Here is a 19,165-nt window from a genome sequence, read left to right on the forward strand (position 1 = left end):
ATTGCTTTCAAGGAAAGGATAAATGTCGTAAGTATTCAAGGGCATCTTATTCCACAAGTGAAGAATTCCATCAAAGACATGATCTTTTAAAAATGTCACAAGCAAAAGTCTAAGAGTTAACAAGTTATTTAAAGGTAAAAATGAGGCCTTTTATTTAGAAATGAAGCCTTTTATTTACTTATGCTAGAAATCATTTTCTAATTTTTAAAGAGAAAGAAACCTAGTCCAACATCATTGCTTTGTTACTGGATTTTGGTAGCATTTAGATTGTATTTAAGAACTTGAGAAACTATATTTTTCAATATATTTGATAAATTATCAAAATCAAGTTTCTGTTCTTACAAAGTGAAGGACTACTAGAACATAGTTATCACTCCTTTTTTGAAGGATAGTTTTGCTGGATATGGAATTCTTGGTTGGCTACATATTTTTTTTAGCATTGGAATGTCATCCAACTACCTCTAACCTTCAGTATTCCTAATGAGAAGTCAGCTGTTAATCATGTTAATGTTAACGTTAATCATGTATAATCAGTATATTAAATAGTGATTTTACGAAACCAAACTTACTCAACATTTATTTAATATTTATGGAGTATCTGTGGGGTGGCAGGCAGTGTACTGTGAGGAAAGACAGACATGGTTATTCTCATAGTTTATGATCAAAAGAGAAACCATGATTTGTCAAAAAAAAAAAAATCACATAATCATATGTGTAGTTACAAACTGTTAAGTGCCAGGAAGGAAGGTGAAAGGTATGTCTAATGGGAATGGGTGATGGATGACAGACATGTTCCTGAGAGGCGATACTGGTGCTGCAAGCTGAGGGTAACTGAAGGAGTGAAATGGGAGAAGGGGGCTGAAGGAAGAGCATGGAGCATTGGAAGGACTGAGGAAAGGAAACAGTGAGAAGCCAGAGCCTGGAAAAGGGAAGGATGGTACAGAAATGAAGCTGGAGAAGTAAGCAGGGAATTAAAATGCTCATTTTAAGAAATCTTCATATGTTATAATTGGAATATATCAAAAATAACTTGGGAATAATTATCTGACGGAGTTATTTTTAATACCAGATTTCTCTACTTTGTTATTCATAGTCATCCGATAAATCAAGATGTTTAAAGTTAATGAACTATAGTTCTTAATTTAAGATTAATCAGAAATTAAAACAAGACATCTCCAAAATAATCATGTTGAGAAAATGATGACATTGTTGACAAAATGATGACATATATTTACTAAAACACTGTAGGTTTTCGTATTTTATGTTTATTATTCCCACATTTAATACCTGTTACCACTTTTTGTTTAATATATAATCAGTGACAGTGATATAAAACTCATTAACTATTTTCCTTCTCTTACTGTTGCCCAAGAAAAATAAAGATAATATTGTTTTGGGTGTTGGAAGTTTGTATCAGGAATGAATGCTACCTTATTTACTGTAGAAGTGCTGTACATATGCAAAACCTTCTATTGTTTTTGTGTATGTGTGTTTTTTAAAGATTTTATTTTATTTATTTGACACAGAGAGACAGCCAGCGAGAGAGGGAACACAAGCAGGGGGAGTGGGAGAAGAAGAAGCAGGCTCCCAGCGGAGGAGCCCGATGTGGGGCTCGATGTGGGGCTCGATCCCATAACGCTGGGATCACGCCCTGAGCCGAAGGCAGACGCTTAACGACTGCGCCACCCAGGCGCCCCTGTTTTTGTGTTTTTTGAGGGAGGAAGCAGTGAGTTAAAATTCATGCCTGATAGCACTCAAAAAGCAACCAACAAATGAGGCTCTATTTATTAAAAGAATAATTTCTTTATTTACCATTTTGAGTCATTAAAATATTTTTATTATAATTGTAGTTTATTTTCATTACAGGTGGAGGACTGTGACGCCAATTGGACATCCTTTACCAGGAACACGATTTATTGCTTTTAAAGTTCCTTTAAAGGGAGTATGTATACTATCTTCTCATCTGTCTTATAAGGAGAATTGGGAGTAACGTGATCCATGTTTACTTAATGTTATGCTTTTTTTTTTTCAAAAAAATATGTGAAATTTCCAGCAAATGTTTGACATTATAGAAGTAACAGTAAACTTTTTCACCAAAGTAATTATTAATTGTTCATGCCTAGTGTAAGGGAGTAATTTTGGATTAATTTTTTAGTAACAGCTTCATTGGTATGTAATTCACCTATTCTCATTCACCTATCTAAAGTATACAGTGGTTTTTAGTATATTCATGGAGTTGGGTAGTTGTCACTACAAGTTTAGAACATTTTCATCACCCTCACTTCCTCCCAAAAACCCATGCACTGTAGTCACTCCCCTTTCTCCCTCACTCCCACCCCCCACCTCCTAGGCAAATCTCCTTTCTGTCTTCATAGATTTGACTGTTCTGGACGTTTCATATAGATGGAATGGTGTGATATCTGTGACTGGCTTCTTTAGCATGTTTTCAAGGTTTACCCATGTTGTAGTGTGTATCATACTTCATTTCTTTTTATTGCCGAGTTGAATTAATTTTTTAACGGTTCAACTTATTTTGTTGAAAGCATTTAACAAGATTAAATACTTTTTTGAGAGAAAATATCTCTAATCCTAATGTTATTATTGCTTTTTATATTTTGACCTATTTAAAAGTTATAATCCAAAAGTAAAGATGGATAACTTTTGAGTACCCCCCCTGCAAAAATCAGCATTCCTTTACTAATTTGTCAAATTCTTTACATAGCATTTCCTAAAAAAGTCAAAAGATACTTGAAACCTATGCCATGTCTTTTTTTTTTTTTTTAAGATTTTATTTATTTATTTGACAGAGAGACAGTGAGAGAGGGAATACAACCAAGGAGAGTGTGAGAGGGAGAAGCAGGCTTCCTGCCAAGCAGGGAGCCCTATGAGAGCAGGGATGCGAGCAGGGAGCCCAATGCGGGGCTTGATCCCAGGACCCTGGGATCATGACCTGAGGCGAAGGCAGATGCTTAACAGCTGAGCCACCCAGGCGCCCCTGTGCCATGTTTTTTATATGGCCTCAGATCCATGGCAGCTTTAGTTTCTCCTACTTGCTCTGACATTGGGAATGTGTGAGCACACAGTTCAGAATCTTTTATACTGGCCTCCTAATTTAACTCAGATTTTTCTTTTTTTTTTTTTTTTTAAAGATTTTATTTATTCGACAGATAGAGACAGCCAGCGAGAGAGGGAACACAAGCAGGGGAGTGGGAGAGGAAGAAGCAGGCTCATAGCGGAGGAGCCTGACGTGGGGCTCGATCCCATAATGCCGGGATCACGCCCTGAGCCGAAGGCAGACGCTTAAGCGCTGTGCCACCCAGGCGCCCCCAGATTTTTCTCTTTCACAGATCTTTAAGTTACTTTCTTAATATATTGAGAAGTAACTTTTAAGTTACTTTTTAAATATGTTTAATGTAATTAATATTTTATATACCATAAAATACACGTTTTTAAAGTATATAATTTAGTGGTTTTTAATATAGTCACAGAGTTATGTAATCAATGACATTAATTACAGATCGTTTTTATCCCCTCAAAAAGAAACCCTGTACCAATTGGTAGTCACTCCCCATTTCCTCTCCCCCGGCCCCTGGCAACCACGTAATCTACTTTCTGTCTCAGTAGATTTGTCTATTCTGGACGTTTCATATAATGGAATCATAAAGTTTGTGGCCTTTTGTGACTAGCTACTTCCACATAGCATGTTTTCAAGATTCATTCATGTTGATTTCCTTTTATTTCCAAATTGAATTAATTTTTTATTTTTTTTTATTTTTTAAAGATTTATTTATTTATTTGACACAGAGAGAGAGACAGCCAGCAAGAGAGGGAACACAAGCAGGGGGAGTGGGAGAGGGAGAAGCAGGCTTCCCGCTGAGCAGGGAACCCGATGTGGGCCTCGATCCCAGGACTCTGGGATCACGCCCTGAGCTGAAGGCAGACGCTTAACGACTGAGCCACCCAGGCTCCCCTGAATTAATTTTTAAAACGTATTTATATTTGGCTTTGTAGTACCTTATGTTAACTGCATTTTTTTCTTATTAATCATATAATACAAAAATCAAATCTGTTGTACCATCAGCACACACCACTGAGAGCAATAACAGCAGTTTAGAAGAATGCTGGTAAGTTTATAGGGATTGACCAAAACTATAGATTTTGGTCAGTTTAGAAGATTGCTGGTAAGTTTATAGGCATTGAATACAGCAGTTTAGAAGATTGCTGGTAAGTTTATAGGCATTGACCAAAACTATAGATTTATCTCCAACAATCCATATATAAAATTTGATAGCATTTTTAGAATTCTGTACTCTGTTTAATATAAACATGGAAACTTAGAACCTTTTTATCTGGGAGAAAAATGAACATTTAATCAAACGAGTCAGACTGCTATCATGAGCTGGATAAAGATAAAAATTTCTGGGTTAGAATCTTGACTGCTGTCTAGCCTGTGACACTAGACAAGTAATTTAACTTTTCAAAGCCTCAATTCAAATGAGAACTCTACTACAAAATTATTTTTCACTAATGGTTAATACTTTATTTCTAACTGAATTTGGTGCAAGAAAATTCCAGTGGATCAAAGCAGGATAGTCCCTTTTTGAAGTGTTCTGACTCCTTGATGACAAGGACATATGTAAAATCACTGAAACAAATGATGTAAATCTGTTCATTATGAGCTTTGCCAGTGTCTTAAAGCAATGACAGTTTTCACTGATTCTTTTTGTCTTATGTTTTTTCTTTTCCTTGTTTTATGTTAAGTACATTTTATCTGTATTTCGTAACCTTACTGTTTATTTTCATTATAGGCAGTTAATCAGAGACTTACTCCAACCCAGAAGTTTACACCAAAAGATTTGATTAGTGCAATAAAAGCACTAAATGTGGAGCTTGGATTGATTATCGATCTAACATACACCACAAGATATTATGAAGTTAAGGTAAAGTTACAGATGTATTTTGTTATCATAGATATGTCTTGAAATAGAAAAGATTTTTAATACTGCATTTAGAAAGTAACTCTTGTGGTTATTTTAATAAATTTCAGAATTTCCCATGTGTAATTTCTTAGAAATCTTCTTAATTCTTCACATAATCATATAATACCTTTTTTCTAAAATCATGGATTGTGCAGAGAGGAAAAAAATGGAATATTTTTCTTCTAAGAGAACAAATATATAGAATAAATGAGTGTACATAGAGATAAAAAAGGAAAAGCACAAAAGGGAGGCCAGGAAACAAAGGGAAAGAGCAGCATGATGGAAAAGAAAGCAAAAGAAAAACGATAAAAGGAAAAACAGGAGATGCATATTACTGTACAACAGTGTTTTTTGAACTTTCTTTTGCAGCAAAATCCTTTCAATTAAATCTTGCTCTGAAGCCCATTATATAAAGCAGATAAACAGGGAATTGTGCTGGCTGAAGCAGGAGATTAGGTTCACTAGGCCTCATCATCCTCCAGTCCTCCCCTCTCTGTCCCGAATCTTAGCGATTCAACTTAGCTAAGGGCTGCGGAGAGCAAGAGAATTTTAAAACCTTGTTCTAGAGGAAAATAACTCTTGAGCCTTGCTATTCGGTTGGATTGGTGCCATCAAAGATGTCATCTGTCATTCCTGTCCTGATTAGGTGACATTTAGTCTCGGATATCTTGCTGCCCTGTCAGATTTCAACATACATAAAACTAAACACACCATCATTTCTTTACTTCCACACCACTCCTTCCCAAAAATACAAATTCTCAATCTCTTCAGCTTCCCTGTTTCTCCTGAAAGGACCACTACTGAGCCTGTCAGTCAGGTTCAAATCACTTGAGTCCTCTGTCTTCTGGGTACCCTACATCAGGTCAAGGACTAAACCCTATAGATTTTTTCTTCTAAAATGTGTCTCATATTCTCCAGATCTTTTACCTCATTATTCAGCAGCTAGTCTTTTTATCCTTCTTTGACCAGTTGTGCCTAAACATAATTTTCATGCCCAGTCCAGGTCCTTCCTAAAAAAAAAATAAAAAAACTCAGTTCTTTCTGCCCTCCCCACTGTTTGAATGCATCACATCTAAACTCCTCTCCCTGTTTTTCAAGGCCCAGTTTAATCTGACCCCCTTCTCGTCATGCTTTTCTGTTTCTTCCAACAAACCATCTCTTCACTATCTCGTGAACATTCTTGATTCTGTGCCTCAAGTCATTCCAGAAACTTGGAATTTTTTCTCTTCCCCCCTGTCCAAAACTCTACCTCTTCTTCAAAGCCTAACATTTACAGCTTCTCCTGGACTGTTATGCATATTTTTCCAGCATATAACTAACTGTTCAAACGTCATTTTTCTTATTTTTCCAAAACTATTACTTGCTCCTAGGATCTGATCATATGCATTTATACTATTACCAACATTGATGTTCTTTGAATGAATATTGTTAGTTGATTAATTGATTTTGTTTAAATGATGAAATTAGCCCTTCTCTTTTTAGGGTCTCCACTTTAGACGCCCCCTTGCAAACTTAAGAATGAGTCAGGGAAACATTAAAAAAGGCTTTTACTAAACATAGCCGAAGCTGATATCTACAATCATAACACCAGCTATGGAGTTAACACTTTATATTTTTTAAGATTTTGTTATTTATTCATTTGAGAGAGAGAGACAGACAGAGCACAAGCAGGGGGAGAGGCAGAGGGAGAGGGAGAAGCAGACTCCCCTCTGAGCTGGGAGCCCAATGTGGGGCTCGATCCCAGGACTTGGAGATCATGATGTGAGCCAAAGGCAGACGCCTAACCATCTGAGCCACCCAGATGCCCCAGGAGTTAACACTTTAAGCTCGTTTATTGGGTTGACCCTGTGTCTGCTTAATCAGTTGAATCTTTAACTCATCCTATCATTGGCCACTAGGAATGGGGCTTATTTTATAGCCTCTTTTCACGTAGACTACAAAAGAGTTCCACACAAATAGGGGCACCTGGATGACTCAGTCCGTTGAGCATCTCACTCTTGATTTTGACTCAGGTCATGATCTCAAGGTCATGAGCTCGAGCCTCATGTCAGGCTCCATGCTTAGCCAGGAGTCTGCTTGAGATTCTCTTTCTCCCTCTGCCCCCACTTGCACACACACGCTTACTCTCTCTCTCTCTCTCTCTTTCTTTCTCAGAATAAATAAATAAAATCTTTAATAAAAAACAAAAGAATTCTACACAAATTGATCTAAAGTGTGCCTTCAGTATAATCATTGTACCTGATTTAAAAAATACTGAATGGTAAGTTTCATTAGGTTGAAGAATATGTTTTTAATAACTTATAATTGTTGCATTCTATTTTCCTTTGTTTCTAGGATTTACCTAAAAGTATTCATTATAAAAAACTTTATACTGTTGGACTTGAAGTCCCTGACAATGCTACTATTCTGCAGTTCAAAAAGTGGGTCAGAAAGTTCCTGTGGGAAAATGCAGAAAATGGTAATTAATAACTTTTAATGTAATCAAAGTGTTTTTATTTAATTGACAGATTATTTTAATAGAAATTATTTTAGACCACTTAAAGATGATGTAATATACATATTTCACTTAAATACTTATAGTTAAAAGGACATTATCAAAGATTTCCCTTTAGATTACGATGTATGCATGACCCTTACTTAAAGGAAACTTGGTTTGGAGAAAGTAAAGCATACAGAAAAGGTATTTTGAGGGATGATTCTTTGCTTTACACATGGATTCCCTACAGCATTCCTTAAGTGCTGACACCCTTGGGACAGATAAAAATATAACTCCATATTTTAAAATTGACTTAGAAATAACTTTTCTTGAAAGAATATGTAGCATAAAGTAAGGTACATCTTAGTCTTGTTGGTATACAGTTTGGCTTCATATAGAAAAGAAAGATAAAACTTAAAGCCTTATGTAAACCTTTTAACTGCATGAATGTATTTTGGGGAATGTCTTCCCTAAAAACAGAAGTATATATAAACATGTGAACAAAAATGTTCACTGATGTTTATAATATTGAAATATTGGAAGGCACCTAAAGGATCAGTAACATGAAATTGATTAAATTATGGCATGTACATACATATGGAATAATAGTTAAAAGCCAAGTAAAAGACAAATATTCAGTAATTTAGCAAAATACTTGTGAAATATTTTTAAATGACAATGTTACTGCATGATTTATATTTATAAATAACATGAACAAACATATCCAAAAAGATAAACACCACAGTATTAATAGTGGCATCTGATTGTGATTTTTGACTTAATAATTGTACTTCCTATGTTTTAGGTGTTTTTTTATATTGGACATATATTTCATAGTTTTATTTATTTATTTATTTATTTATTTATTTATTTAAAGATTTTATTTAATTTATTTGACAGAGAGAGAGACAGCCAGCAAGAGAGGGAACAGAAGCAGGGGGAGTGGGAGAGGAAGAAGCAGGCTCTCAGGGGAGGAGCCCGATGTGGGGCTCGATCCCAGGACTCTGGGATCACGCCCTGAGCCAAAGGCAGACGCTTAATGACTGAGCCACCCAGGCGCCCCACATAGTTTTAAAAGGTTGCTTTATTTATTTTTATTTTTTTTTAAAGATTTTATTTATTTATTTGACAGAGATAAAGACAGCCAGCGAGAGAGGGAACACAAGCAGGGGGAGTGGGAGAGGAAGAAGCAGGCTCATAGCAGAGGAGCCTGATGTGGGGCTCGATCCCATAACGCCGGGATCACGCCCTGAGCCGAAGGCGGACGCTTAACCCAGGCGCCCCTATCCAAGTGTTCATAATGCTTGGTAGTCAAGGACTTACCTTTACCTCTGGTAGAGTCTTCACCATAGACTGGAAGACCTCAGAGGTGATCTGGCCACATGAACTTCTTCACTCTAGTGATTTCCTGTTTGTCTGGGTCATAAGAGGTATTAAACTTCAAAATTCATAACTAGAACGTACCTAGGATTAATCTCAGTGGCTAATAAATGCTATTTATTGCTATCCAGCATGTCTATAGTATAGATTTCTCTGACGACACCTGCACTGTTCGGATTTCTCATTCTCTTACTCCCACTAGATCTAATTCTCTCTGGACGCCTTCCTTTCTGTCCCTACCTATGAGTCCTTCTGGGTTTCTTTTATGTCCCTTACCATGCCTGCCCCACTGGCTGATAAAATCAACTCTGTTTTCCCAACACTTTTAGTTTTCTGAACCTCTCTCTTCTCATTGTCCTTTCCCTGTACCTGAGCTAAGTAATTAAAATAAATATCAATTTTCATTTACTTTCTTGTATCAGTCTCCTGAATTAAGCAATTTTTTACACCCAGAAGTGTAAAAAGGACAAGAAACCCATTCTGGGGGTAAATGAACAGAAAGAAAAGGATGAGATTGGTACTGCCTACCTAGTTTCCTGGACTTAGGGAGGAATTTCAGGAGACAAGGCCTACTTCTTCTTGGGAAGTGGCTTATTTCTGACGCATTGCTAATGGCTCCTCTTTAACTAACTGTTTAGTAAGAGCCTGAGAAGTAGAATTGGTTTCAGGGTTTCAAGCTGATAGGAATGGTTACGATGCCAGCTGCACACAGCAGCCTTATCCTGAACCTGCAGGTTCTACTTTGTACTGTGTCTGTCCCAACAAATCAAAAAGAGGTTCATAAGCTTATTTTCCCCAAAGACTAGGCAGAGGGGAGAGGGGCTAATTGCTGTTAAACTATTTATCTTAGGAAGACAGATTTAATGAATCAGAACATTGTTCCTACTAGATACTACTGAGCAATGTAAAGTTACATTTTAGTCAATGATACCAAAAGTTTGTGATGCTTTGGGTACTAGAACATTGATATGATCTTAAGTTCTTGATTTTAAAAACCAAGTGGAGAAAAAAAAATCTGTAAAAAGAATATTTCATACATAGACTGAAAAGATACTATTAAATAACAAAAATTCAGCTGAGTAAATTAAAGATCAAATTGGCTTTATTCAGTGATTCATGAAATGGGCAGCATCTCATCTAGCAAAGAGAAGCTCCATCCAGAAAAGGAAAGGTTTTTAAAGACAGAGAGGAAATTAATAGCAAAGAACACATTGTTTTAGGTAAGGCCACCCTCCTATAGGGAATGCAAAGGGTCTATCAGATGATCTCTTTGTGCTGCCCAGCAAATTCCAAGTTGCCTGCTCTCTCATTTTTAACAATACACATATCCCTTTTTTATCTTTATTCCAAAAGTTAGTCACCGGTAGATCTTTAAGAAATATTTTCTAAATTCCAGTGCAAAAACACTCAGCCCTAATTTAATCCAACAGTCCTCCTTCTCTTCTCTTGAATGTTAGAGAAAATACCTCCACAGTGTTGGCTGGGTGCCACCATGGGTCGATGGCTAAGGGTTTCAGCTGGGTTCTTACTGCTGCTTGGCAGTCCTCTCCCTGTCCCCAGCCAGCTCTCTCATCTGCTTTTGAATCTTGCCTACATCACACTGCTTCCTTAGCTCAGGTAGCATTGTTCCCCACGTCTCAGGGAAAACAGAGGCCCCTTTCTAACCTTCACCTGTATCCATACTTGCATATTCTTCCTTCCTTCTGCTTTCCTAAGAAAAGCAGACCAGACCTCTACCTCTCTTCCAATCCTGCCTTCTTCAGGACATTGTCTTCATTTATTCTCAACTCTGTAATACCAACATATAAACAAGCACACGCCTCTCCTATGTCTTAAAATAATCCTCTCTTCTCCATCTTGCAACCTTAATTCTTTCTTTCATTCTGTTTCCTTCCTCTGCCGATGACACTTTTAGAAGAGCTGTCCCCACTCATTGTGTTCATTCCATTACTGTTCGCTAAAGAGATTCTTATTGACCACCCATAATCTGATTTCTACAGCCCTCTAATTGTAGTTCAATTGGAAGATTGTAGAAATTCAAAGAATAGTTTTCCATCTCTATCTTGCTTGAATCTCTGTAAGCTTAACCTCTGCTGTTCATTCCTTCCTTAAAAATTTTCTTTTGGCTTCTATATTGTTTTCCTGGTTTTTTTTCCTACCTAAGTGTTTTTCAGTTTTCTAGCTGACAATTTCCTTTTTCAGGTTTTCTTTCTATGCTAATACCCCCCCCCCCCCCGCCTTTTGTTCTACTCAAATCCTTGATGCCTGCTGTTCTTAAGAATCTGTCCTGCTTTTGGCAACTGCAAAGCTGGGGAGATCCTGGATGTCAGATCTCATTGTTCTCCCAGTCCTTCTACTCCTTCCTCAATCCCCTCAATAAAATGGTTTGGTAAAAAAAAAAAAAAGAAGAAGAAGTCTTTTCACTTCACTTTGTCTCATTTTTTCCTGTTTTCAACTTTGGCCCCCTAAATCTTTATCTCTAGCACAGACCTTTCTCCTGAGCTCCATGTCACTGTTCACATGTATCTTGTATCCATCAAGGGGTTCCTCTGGCACAAACAAACTGAACACGTCAAAAACTGAACTCTTAATCGTCCTTCTCCTGCACCTACCTCCGCAGATCTACTCTAACCCTCTCTGGTCTGGGTTATTATCATGGCCTCCTGCATAGATTTCTTGCCTCTCCTCCCACTGGTCATTCCTCCAGACTTAATTTATCTTTCTAAAATGCACATCTGGGGCGCCTGGGTGGCTCAGTTGATTAAGTGACTGCCTTCAGCTCACGTCATGATTTTGGGGTCCTGGGATCGACCCCCGCATCGGGCTCCCTGCTCAGCAGGCAGCCTGCTTCTCCCTCTCCAGCTCCCCCTCCTTGTGCTCTCTCTCTCAAATGAATAAATAAAATAAAATAAAATACACATCTGATTAGGTCATTTTCTTGCTTAAAATCCTTCAATAGTATCCCATCTAATAAGCACTAGATTCCTTAACACAGTGCTTCATGACCTGATTCTTGATTTCCTTTCTAAAAACCTCTTTTTTATATAAGTGTTTTTTTTTTTTAGTGATCTCTGCACCCAACATCGGGCTCAAACTCATGACCCCGAGATCAAGAGTTGCACACTCTTCTGACTGAGCCAGTCAGGTGCCCCTCTAAAAGCCTCTTACATTTTTTTTTCACGTGTCTCACACATCTATTTTCCAAACAAGTTCTATCCTCCTAGCATTTACACACTCGACTCTCTTACTGAAATGTTTTCCCATCTTGTTCTTGATGAATTTCCTCTCATTTCTCAAGATGATTTCAGTGTTTCTTTCAAACTACCTCTGAAACCTCCTCTGCCCCAGTGCAAATTCAAGGGCTCTTTCTTACTACTTACTACTTACTTATTACTTACTACTTACATTGGTGTGCATTCATCCTTTATTATGGTAAGTGCTTTGTTTACTTACAGCTCTTCCCTTCCTAGACTCTGAACTCATTGAGGTGCCAGATAGACTCAACTGGAATTCTGTCAGCTATCATTGCTCAGATGAAAACCTCACGTGTGTGTGTGTGTGTGTGTGTGTGTGTGTGTGTGTGTGTGTGTATAAAGCCATATGGAGATATTTGAAAAAAATATGTACGTATCAGGAAAAATGTTTCAGATAATGATCATTCTTCTACATATAAAAAGGCCATACATTAGTTCTATTATTTTTACAAAAATGAATTCCATTTCATTCAAACGACAAAATAATGAAAACAGGTTTCTAAAATCTCTTATTATGAACTGATTCTAAATATGTTCACCCAGAAATTTATGGTACTTGAAAATAATTTAAAAACTTGGAAATGTGGGTTTTAACTCAGTGTCAGTTGAAAACAATGTCCTAACAAACACTAAATGAATGCTTCCTGAATCTTCCTTCAAATACCCTACTGAAGAAAGGTGGCAAATCAGCTCTTTTGAGAAGTTCTGGCGATTGAAGGATAGGAAAGGTGAATGTAAGGTAAATACAAGTGAAGAAAAACATCAAGAGCATGTACTTTTCAAGCACTGAAAAATTTCCTCAGAATCTCCACCCACGAGATGAATATGACTCTCAAAATCTATCTTCTCTAGGAAAGTACTCAAATTTTAACCTCATGGTGGGGAAACTCTTTAAGATAGGTCATTTCCACCATGCAGTAAAAGGTTCCTGGCCCATCCACAAAGGTCAGTAGATTCATCTTACCTTTAATTCTTCAACCATGGTATCAAATAATGTGCCTTACAGGAGAAATGGTGTCATAGGTATTTCTACTAACCAGAAAGTATTAGTACATTTCATTGAATGCAGAGGCAATTAATTAAGATCAAAGAAGTAATTTTATTTATTTATTATTTTTTTAAAAAGATTTTATTTATTTATTTGACAGAGATAGAGATAGCCAGCGAGAGAGGGAACACAAGCAGGGGGAGTGGGAGAGGAAGAAGCAGGCTCATAGCGGAGGAGCCGGATGTGGGGCTCGATCCCATAATACCAGGATCCGCCCTGAGCCAAAGGCAGATGCTTAACGACTGCGCCACCCAGGCGCCCCCAAAGAAGTAATTTTAAAATGATTTCTTTCTGAATAATGTCTGAAGCATGTTATTCATGATCATGATATAAACTTTGTCCTTCATTTGATTATCCTTAAAAATTCACCTTTTAATACTATAGGGCCAACACAGAAACCCTGTTTCTTTCCTGAATCTTTGATAGTGTCCCTTTAACATACTAGATTTAAATTTAATGACTAAGAATTCTACTAGTGGTAGAAGTTTTATTGAAAATTATATTACAAATTGTGTATAAAACATGTTATTTTATTATACTTTTCTCATCTTAATTTTTTCCATACTTTTTAATGTTTCTTTACCTTTTATAGATAAACTCATTGGAGTTCATTGTACCAATGGAATTAACAGAACAGGATACCTTATATGTAGGTAAGAATGATATAGGTGCTAAATTTTCAAGTCTGTCTTCTTGAGAAAATTTTAAAATTCAGCCTTACCTATCCTGTAAAATTAAAATGATATTTTTAATTCAGGTACCTTATCGATGTTGAAGGCTGGGATCCAGATACAGCAATTCAAGGTATTTTTAGAGAGTTCAGCTAAAAGGACCAATGTTATGAAAATGTCTAGTGCCATGTAAATGAGTATGGATTAAAATATGGATAATAATGATTTTTCTTTTTTTATTCTAGTTACTGCCTTTCTGTTAATACCTTTTCAACTTAATACATTTTAACTAGATTTTTCATTTAGCCATTTACTCAAGAAAAAAAAAAAAGAACACACAGGAACATTAAAAATTAAGGTAGTAATGTTTTTATATTAAAAATACCTATAAATTTTTAGGATCTCATCACTGTTACCATAATAAATCATTTTATTATATAATCTGTTAGTTGGTGAGCAAAACCCAAGGATCCTGTCACAAAATTTATCTCGTTAATTTTATTTGGTCAACATTAATCCTTCATTGATTATTCTTAGCTTTTGGTGAGGCCCGTGGTCATCGAATAGATGGATGTGTGTACTTAAAGGATCTCAAAACTCGACCCATGAGAAGGTAAATTTTAAACTGGACTGTGAGTTGTATCTTATCCAAGGATTTTATTCCTTTAGTAAATTTCTTTCTTACCCTTTGCAGGTTTCTTAAATTAAGATCTTTGTTAGAACTCTCATTGTTAAATATAAAAACCAAAAGAAAACTAATATGTATATCATTAGGACACTCTAGTGGCCATAACTGATTTTTGTGTTAAATGTATTCGGAAGTTTTAGGAAACTATCCTAAAGAATGTTAATCATAGTTGAAGTCTACCATTGTTACCCTGTCAAAAAATTCAGACCTTGTCATCTCCTAAATTTTGCATCATAGGGCATGGAAGAAATTATTTTGAACTGGAAAAGCTTTAAGTATACAGGTATTATCAGTCAGTAACCTTTACCATATCAGAGAGCCTTGAGATGCTTCTTCTAAAATGGTAGTTTTTGACTTGGTGATATGGTGGATATAGCTGGAGAATGTTTTAAAAAGACAGATTCCTAGGGCCCACCAGATAAGCTACTAATTTAATAGGTTTAGTGTGGTGTTAGGGAGAGAAGTGTCAGGAATTTGACTTTTAAAAGCTGCTCGGAATTGGGAGCCAACGTGCTAAACCATATCAATTGACTAAGTAATTCGTGGACTGCCAAAGTAATTAGTGGACTGACAACCTGAGTAAACTGAAAAGTGTACCCTTTAGTAAGTAAACGATTTGACTTCTTTGATAGAACTGTTGATTATCATCTATTATAATAGTTTGAGATTGTCTTTTAGAAATAGCAGCTCAGGGGCACCCGGGTCGGACTCTTGGTTTCAGGTGAGGTCGTGATCTCAGGGTCATGAGATAGAGCCCCGCGTGGGGCGCTGTGCTGAGTGTGGAGTCTGCTAACGTTTCTCTCTCCCTCTTCCTCTGCTCCCTGCCTCGCACATGCTCAAACTCTCTTTCTCGCAAATAAATAAATAAATCTTAGAAAAAATAGAAATAGCACGGTTTATTTTATAGTAGTGTAGATAAAAGATGCAGTTGCTTCTTGTGATCTATACTGATTCATGATACTAGGACTATTTATCATCATAGAGGAGCATATTTTTCTTTGGCAAGAAATCCTGTACCCACTTTATTTGTAAACTACACCAAGCAGGACACCTGAGTGGCTTAGTTGATAAGCATCTGACTCTTGATCTCAACTCAGGTCTTGATCTCGGGGTTGTGAATTCAGTACCCACGTTGGGCAGAGCCTATTTAAAACAAACAAACAGAAAAACCCACATCAAGCAGGGGCACCTGGGTGGCTCAGTCGGTTAAGTGTCTGCCCTTGGCTCAGGTCCTGGGATGAGCTCCCTGCTCAGCGGCAGCTCTGCTTCTCCCCCCTCCTCTGCCCCTCCCACCTCAGCTCATGCTCTTCCTCTCTCTCTTTCTCTCAAATAAAATGTTTTCAAAAACTACATCAAGCAAGTTACTTAGACAAAAATTTTAAGATGGGCCAGGATACAACTTGCTTGTTATTCACTTTGAGAGTGAAATTTAGTAATTAAATATTTATCGCATATTTGATATATTTTAGGCACCATTCTGGATGCTGGTGATATAGCAGTGAACAGAACAGACTAAAATATAGAGCTTACATTCTAGGTGGAGGCAAACAATAAACAATTTAAATAAGTAAAATATGTAGCTTGTGATGCAATGTTAATTACTATGGAAGAAAGCAAACCTGGAAAGGGGAATAGAGGATGTCAAGGTAATGGTGGGGAAGGTTGAGATTTAGAAGGATCACCAAGGAAGGCCTCACTGGTGAGGTGTGAATATGAATAAAGTCCTGAAGGAAGAAAGGGAGCAATCCATGTGATTAGATTTGACTTTTGACCCTACCCAGCTTGGACCGCCTTGTCAGCCATCTTCAAAGTCTAGATTCATTCATTCATTCATTCCCTTGACTTTCCATTCTGCCAGTATGGTAATTCCCAATTTTGGGAATTTTCAACAGCTTCCCTATCCTGAGCTGATAAGTATCATAGTCAAACTATGTTAAGTTTAGCTATAAATTAAAATTATTTAACCCTCCTTTACTGCTGATGTTTGTTAAACTAGACATTAATGAAGAGTAAGTGGAGAGAAAATGCAACGGTAAAAAAATGGGCAGTTAGAGACCACTTGTTAGAGAAATTTGGCAGGAAATGGAAAGAGGATAAACATCTTTAGGAAACTGTAGGATCTGTTTGCTCATTACTATGACCATACGACAAGTGTGAATGATACTCTGACTAACCATTCCAGAACTTAAGCAATAATATAATATCTGCTATTCTGTGCTTTAAAGTCCTTTGCAGATTATCTACAAATACGAGACTAAGCAACATTGCCATCTTATAAAAGCCACCGACTGACCATGACCTACTTCCCCAGAGCCTTGGCCCTTAACATAAATTTAGCCAGGGACTACTGGTTGCAAAAAAAAAAAAAAGATATGTAAAGCAGTGCCCAGACTGAGCCGATGCAAAAGAAAGTTACTTTTGGAAAGACTTTGTAAGCTCTAAAATTGAAATAAAGACCCAAAGTCCCTTCCTGTTTGTAGTTCCATCCCTCTCCTTAACCCAGAACTGTAACTGTTCACATACATATAAGGAGAAAGCAGTGTGGATTAGAGAGAATTTTATTGGAGAGAATTTGTTGCCACCTTTACCTTTTTCCTGAAAATTCTTTGATCTGATCATGCTTTGAAAAACTCTTGAAATTCATACACCAAATAGGTAAAGTAGACATTATTTACTTATAGCCTTGCTTTTAGAGACTAAGTAAATTCAGAATCTGAAGGTATAATTTCTTATGAAATTCCTATGAATAAATTCGGAGTCTGAAGATATTTCTTATGAATAAAAACGAAAGCAAAATCTGAAAGTTTTCTGCTTGCCTTTGAGCCAATTGCTAATTCTTTTAAAAAAATATTCTCATTATGATTAGTCACTCATAAAAAGAAAGTATTTCTTGTTCAACTTCTACATTTTAACTATCCAGAATTCATCTGGCCCATAGAAAATTCTACCTACTACCCTCCCAAAGGATTGTATTTATTGAGAATTTTAGACTTGGAGAAAGTAAAAACTTTCTTCCAAAGTTTAGTAAAGTTTTTATAGCCAAGTAGATGACAGCTAAATACCTATTGTGGGTCTGAGTGCTCGCTTGATGTTTTACTCATTAGGTTCACAAACACCTAATCATTGTCTGTTCTGCCCTTCAAAGCTTCAGCTTTAAATACTTCAGAAACTCTTCACATAGGGCACCGTGACTATGGGCTTGTTAGTTTTTCTTGCCTTTTCCATTTGGGTCTTGGCTTCAGTGTGAACCTGGCTTGGTCCTAAAGATTGTACATTCTGTAAAGGGCAGCAAACTGTTTCTTAAAGAGCCAGATTGTAAATACTATAGGCCTGGAGGCCATGTATGTCGTCTGTGTCACAAATCTGCCATGGTAGCCTTTAAACAGCCATAGACAACATAAACAAATAGTCTGTGTTCCAATAAAACCTTATTTACAGAAACAAATTGCTTAGCTTCCTAACCCCTGTTCTAAACTGTTCCCATTTGCTGTGGGTTAATTTTATTTCCTTCCTCGGTGCTGGAATAAAATATGTCTGCACTTTGTCTTGTCATACATGAAGAATATGCTGTACTGTCAGTTTCTCCAGGTTACTATCCTGGTATCTACCTGAATCTTCTAGATGTCTTAAATACCTGGCTCACATTATCTTTTTTTTTTTTTTTTTTGAGTTGAGATTCGTAAAACATGAAGTTAACCAATTTAAAGTGAATGATCGCATGGTGGTTAGTACTTTACAGTGTTGTGTGACCGCCACCTTTATTGAATGGAAAACATCTTCATCACCCCGAAAGAAACCCCATATCCATAAAGCATCTGTTTACCGTTAACCCCTTTCCCCAACTCCTGGCAACTACCAATCTGTGTTCTGTCTCTATGGGTTTAGCTATTCTTGATAATTCATGTAAATGGAGTCATACAATAGACCTTTGGTGTCTGGCTTCTTTGACTTAGCACCATGTTGTTCAGGTTCATCTATGTATAGCATATATCAGTACTTCATTTCTTTTTGTGGCTGAGTAATGTTCCATTGTATATATACTACAATCTGTTTATTCATCCCTTGAATGACATTTGGGCTGTTTCTACCTTTTTTTTAAAAAACATTTTTAAATTTTTTTGTGGTAATTATTTTTTTGTTTAAAATCAGTTAATTAACATATAATGTATTACTAGCTTTAGAGATAGAGGTCAGTGATTCATCAGTCTTACATAATACCCAGTGCTTATTACATCACGTGCCCTCCTAAATGTCCATCACACAGCTTACCCCATCTCCCCACCCCCCTATTTCCACCTTTTTGCTATTGTGAATAGCACTGCTATGAATATGTGTATATATGTATTTGAGTACCTGTCTTCAATTTTTGGATTAATTGGTATGAGAGAACAGTGATTCTTAAATATGGCTATTTGGGGATTGCTTGAGGGTTTTTAAATGTAGACTTCTTTGGCTCACCTACACCTAGTCAATCAGAATGTCTGAAGAGGGGCCTGGGAATTTTTTATGTTTTTTTAATGCATTCCGAATGATTTCTGTTGCCAATACGTCACATTTGGAAATCATTATAATAACAAGCTCAGGTTTCAGGATTGAAATTTATAGGCCAAACTGCTGAGCTAAAACCAACATGATGAGATTTATGGAGACAGAATTATAATCCTACAGT

General features: G+C 36.7%; 1 protein-coding gene across 1 annotated transcript in view; it reads left to right on the forward strand.

Moving 5' to 3' along the window:
• Positions 1-776: 776 nt before the first annotated feature.
• The window catches only part of LOC148109786 (uncharacterized), a 36,579-nt gene continuing 18,190 nt past the window's right edge, over positions 777-19,165 (forward strand). Inside the window, exons 1-7 of the mRNA XM_087863187.1 lie at positions 777-904; positions 1,867-1,942; positions 4,809-4,940; positions 7,314-7,437; positions 13,730-13,790; positions 13,895-13,941; positions 14,346-14,421. Of these exons, the coding sequence (XP_087719313.1) occupies positions 777-904; positions 1,867-1,942; positions 4,809-4,940; positions 7,314-7,437; positions 13,730-13,790; positions 13,895-13,941; positions 14,346-14,421 (644 nt within the window). The remainder of the gene's footprint in view (positions 905-1,866; positions 1,943-4,808; positions 4,941-7,313; positions 7,438-13,729; positions 13,791-13,894; positions 13,942-14,345; positions 14,422-19,165) is intronic.

This window comes from Ursus americanus, chromosome 6, assembly GCF_024610735.1.
Source record: "Ursus americanus isolate L20-20 chromosome 6, mUrsAme1.1.p, whole genome shotgun sequence".
Classification (NCBI taxonomy): domain Eukaryota; kingdom Metazoa; phylum Chordata; class Mammalia; order Carnivora; family Ursidae; genus Ursus; species Ursus americanus.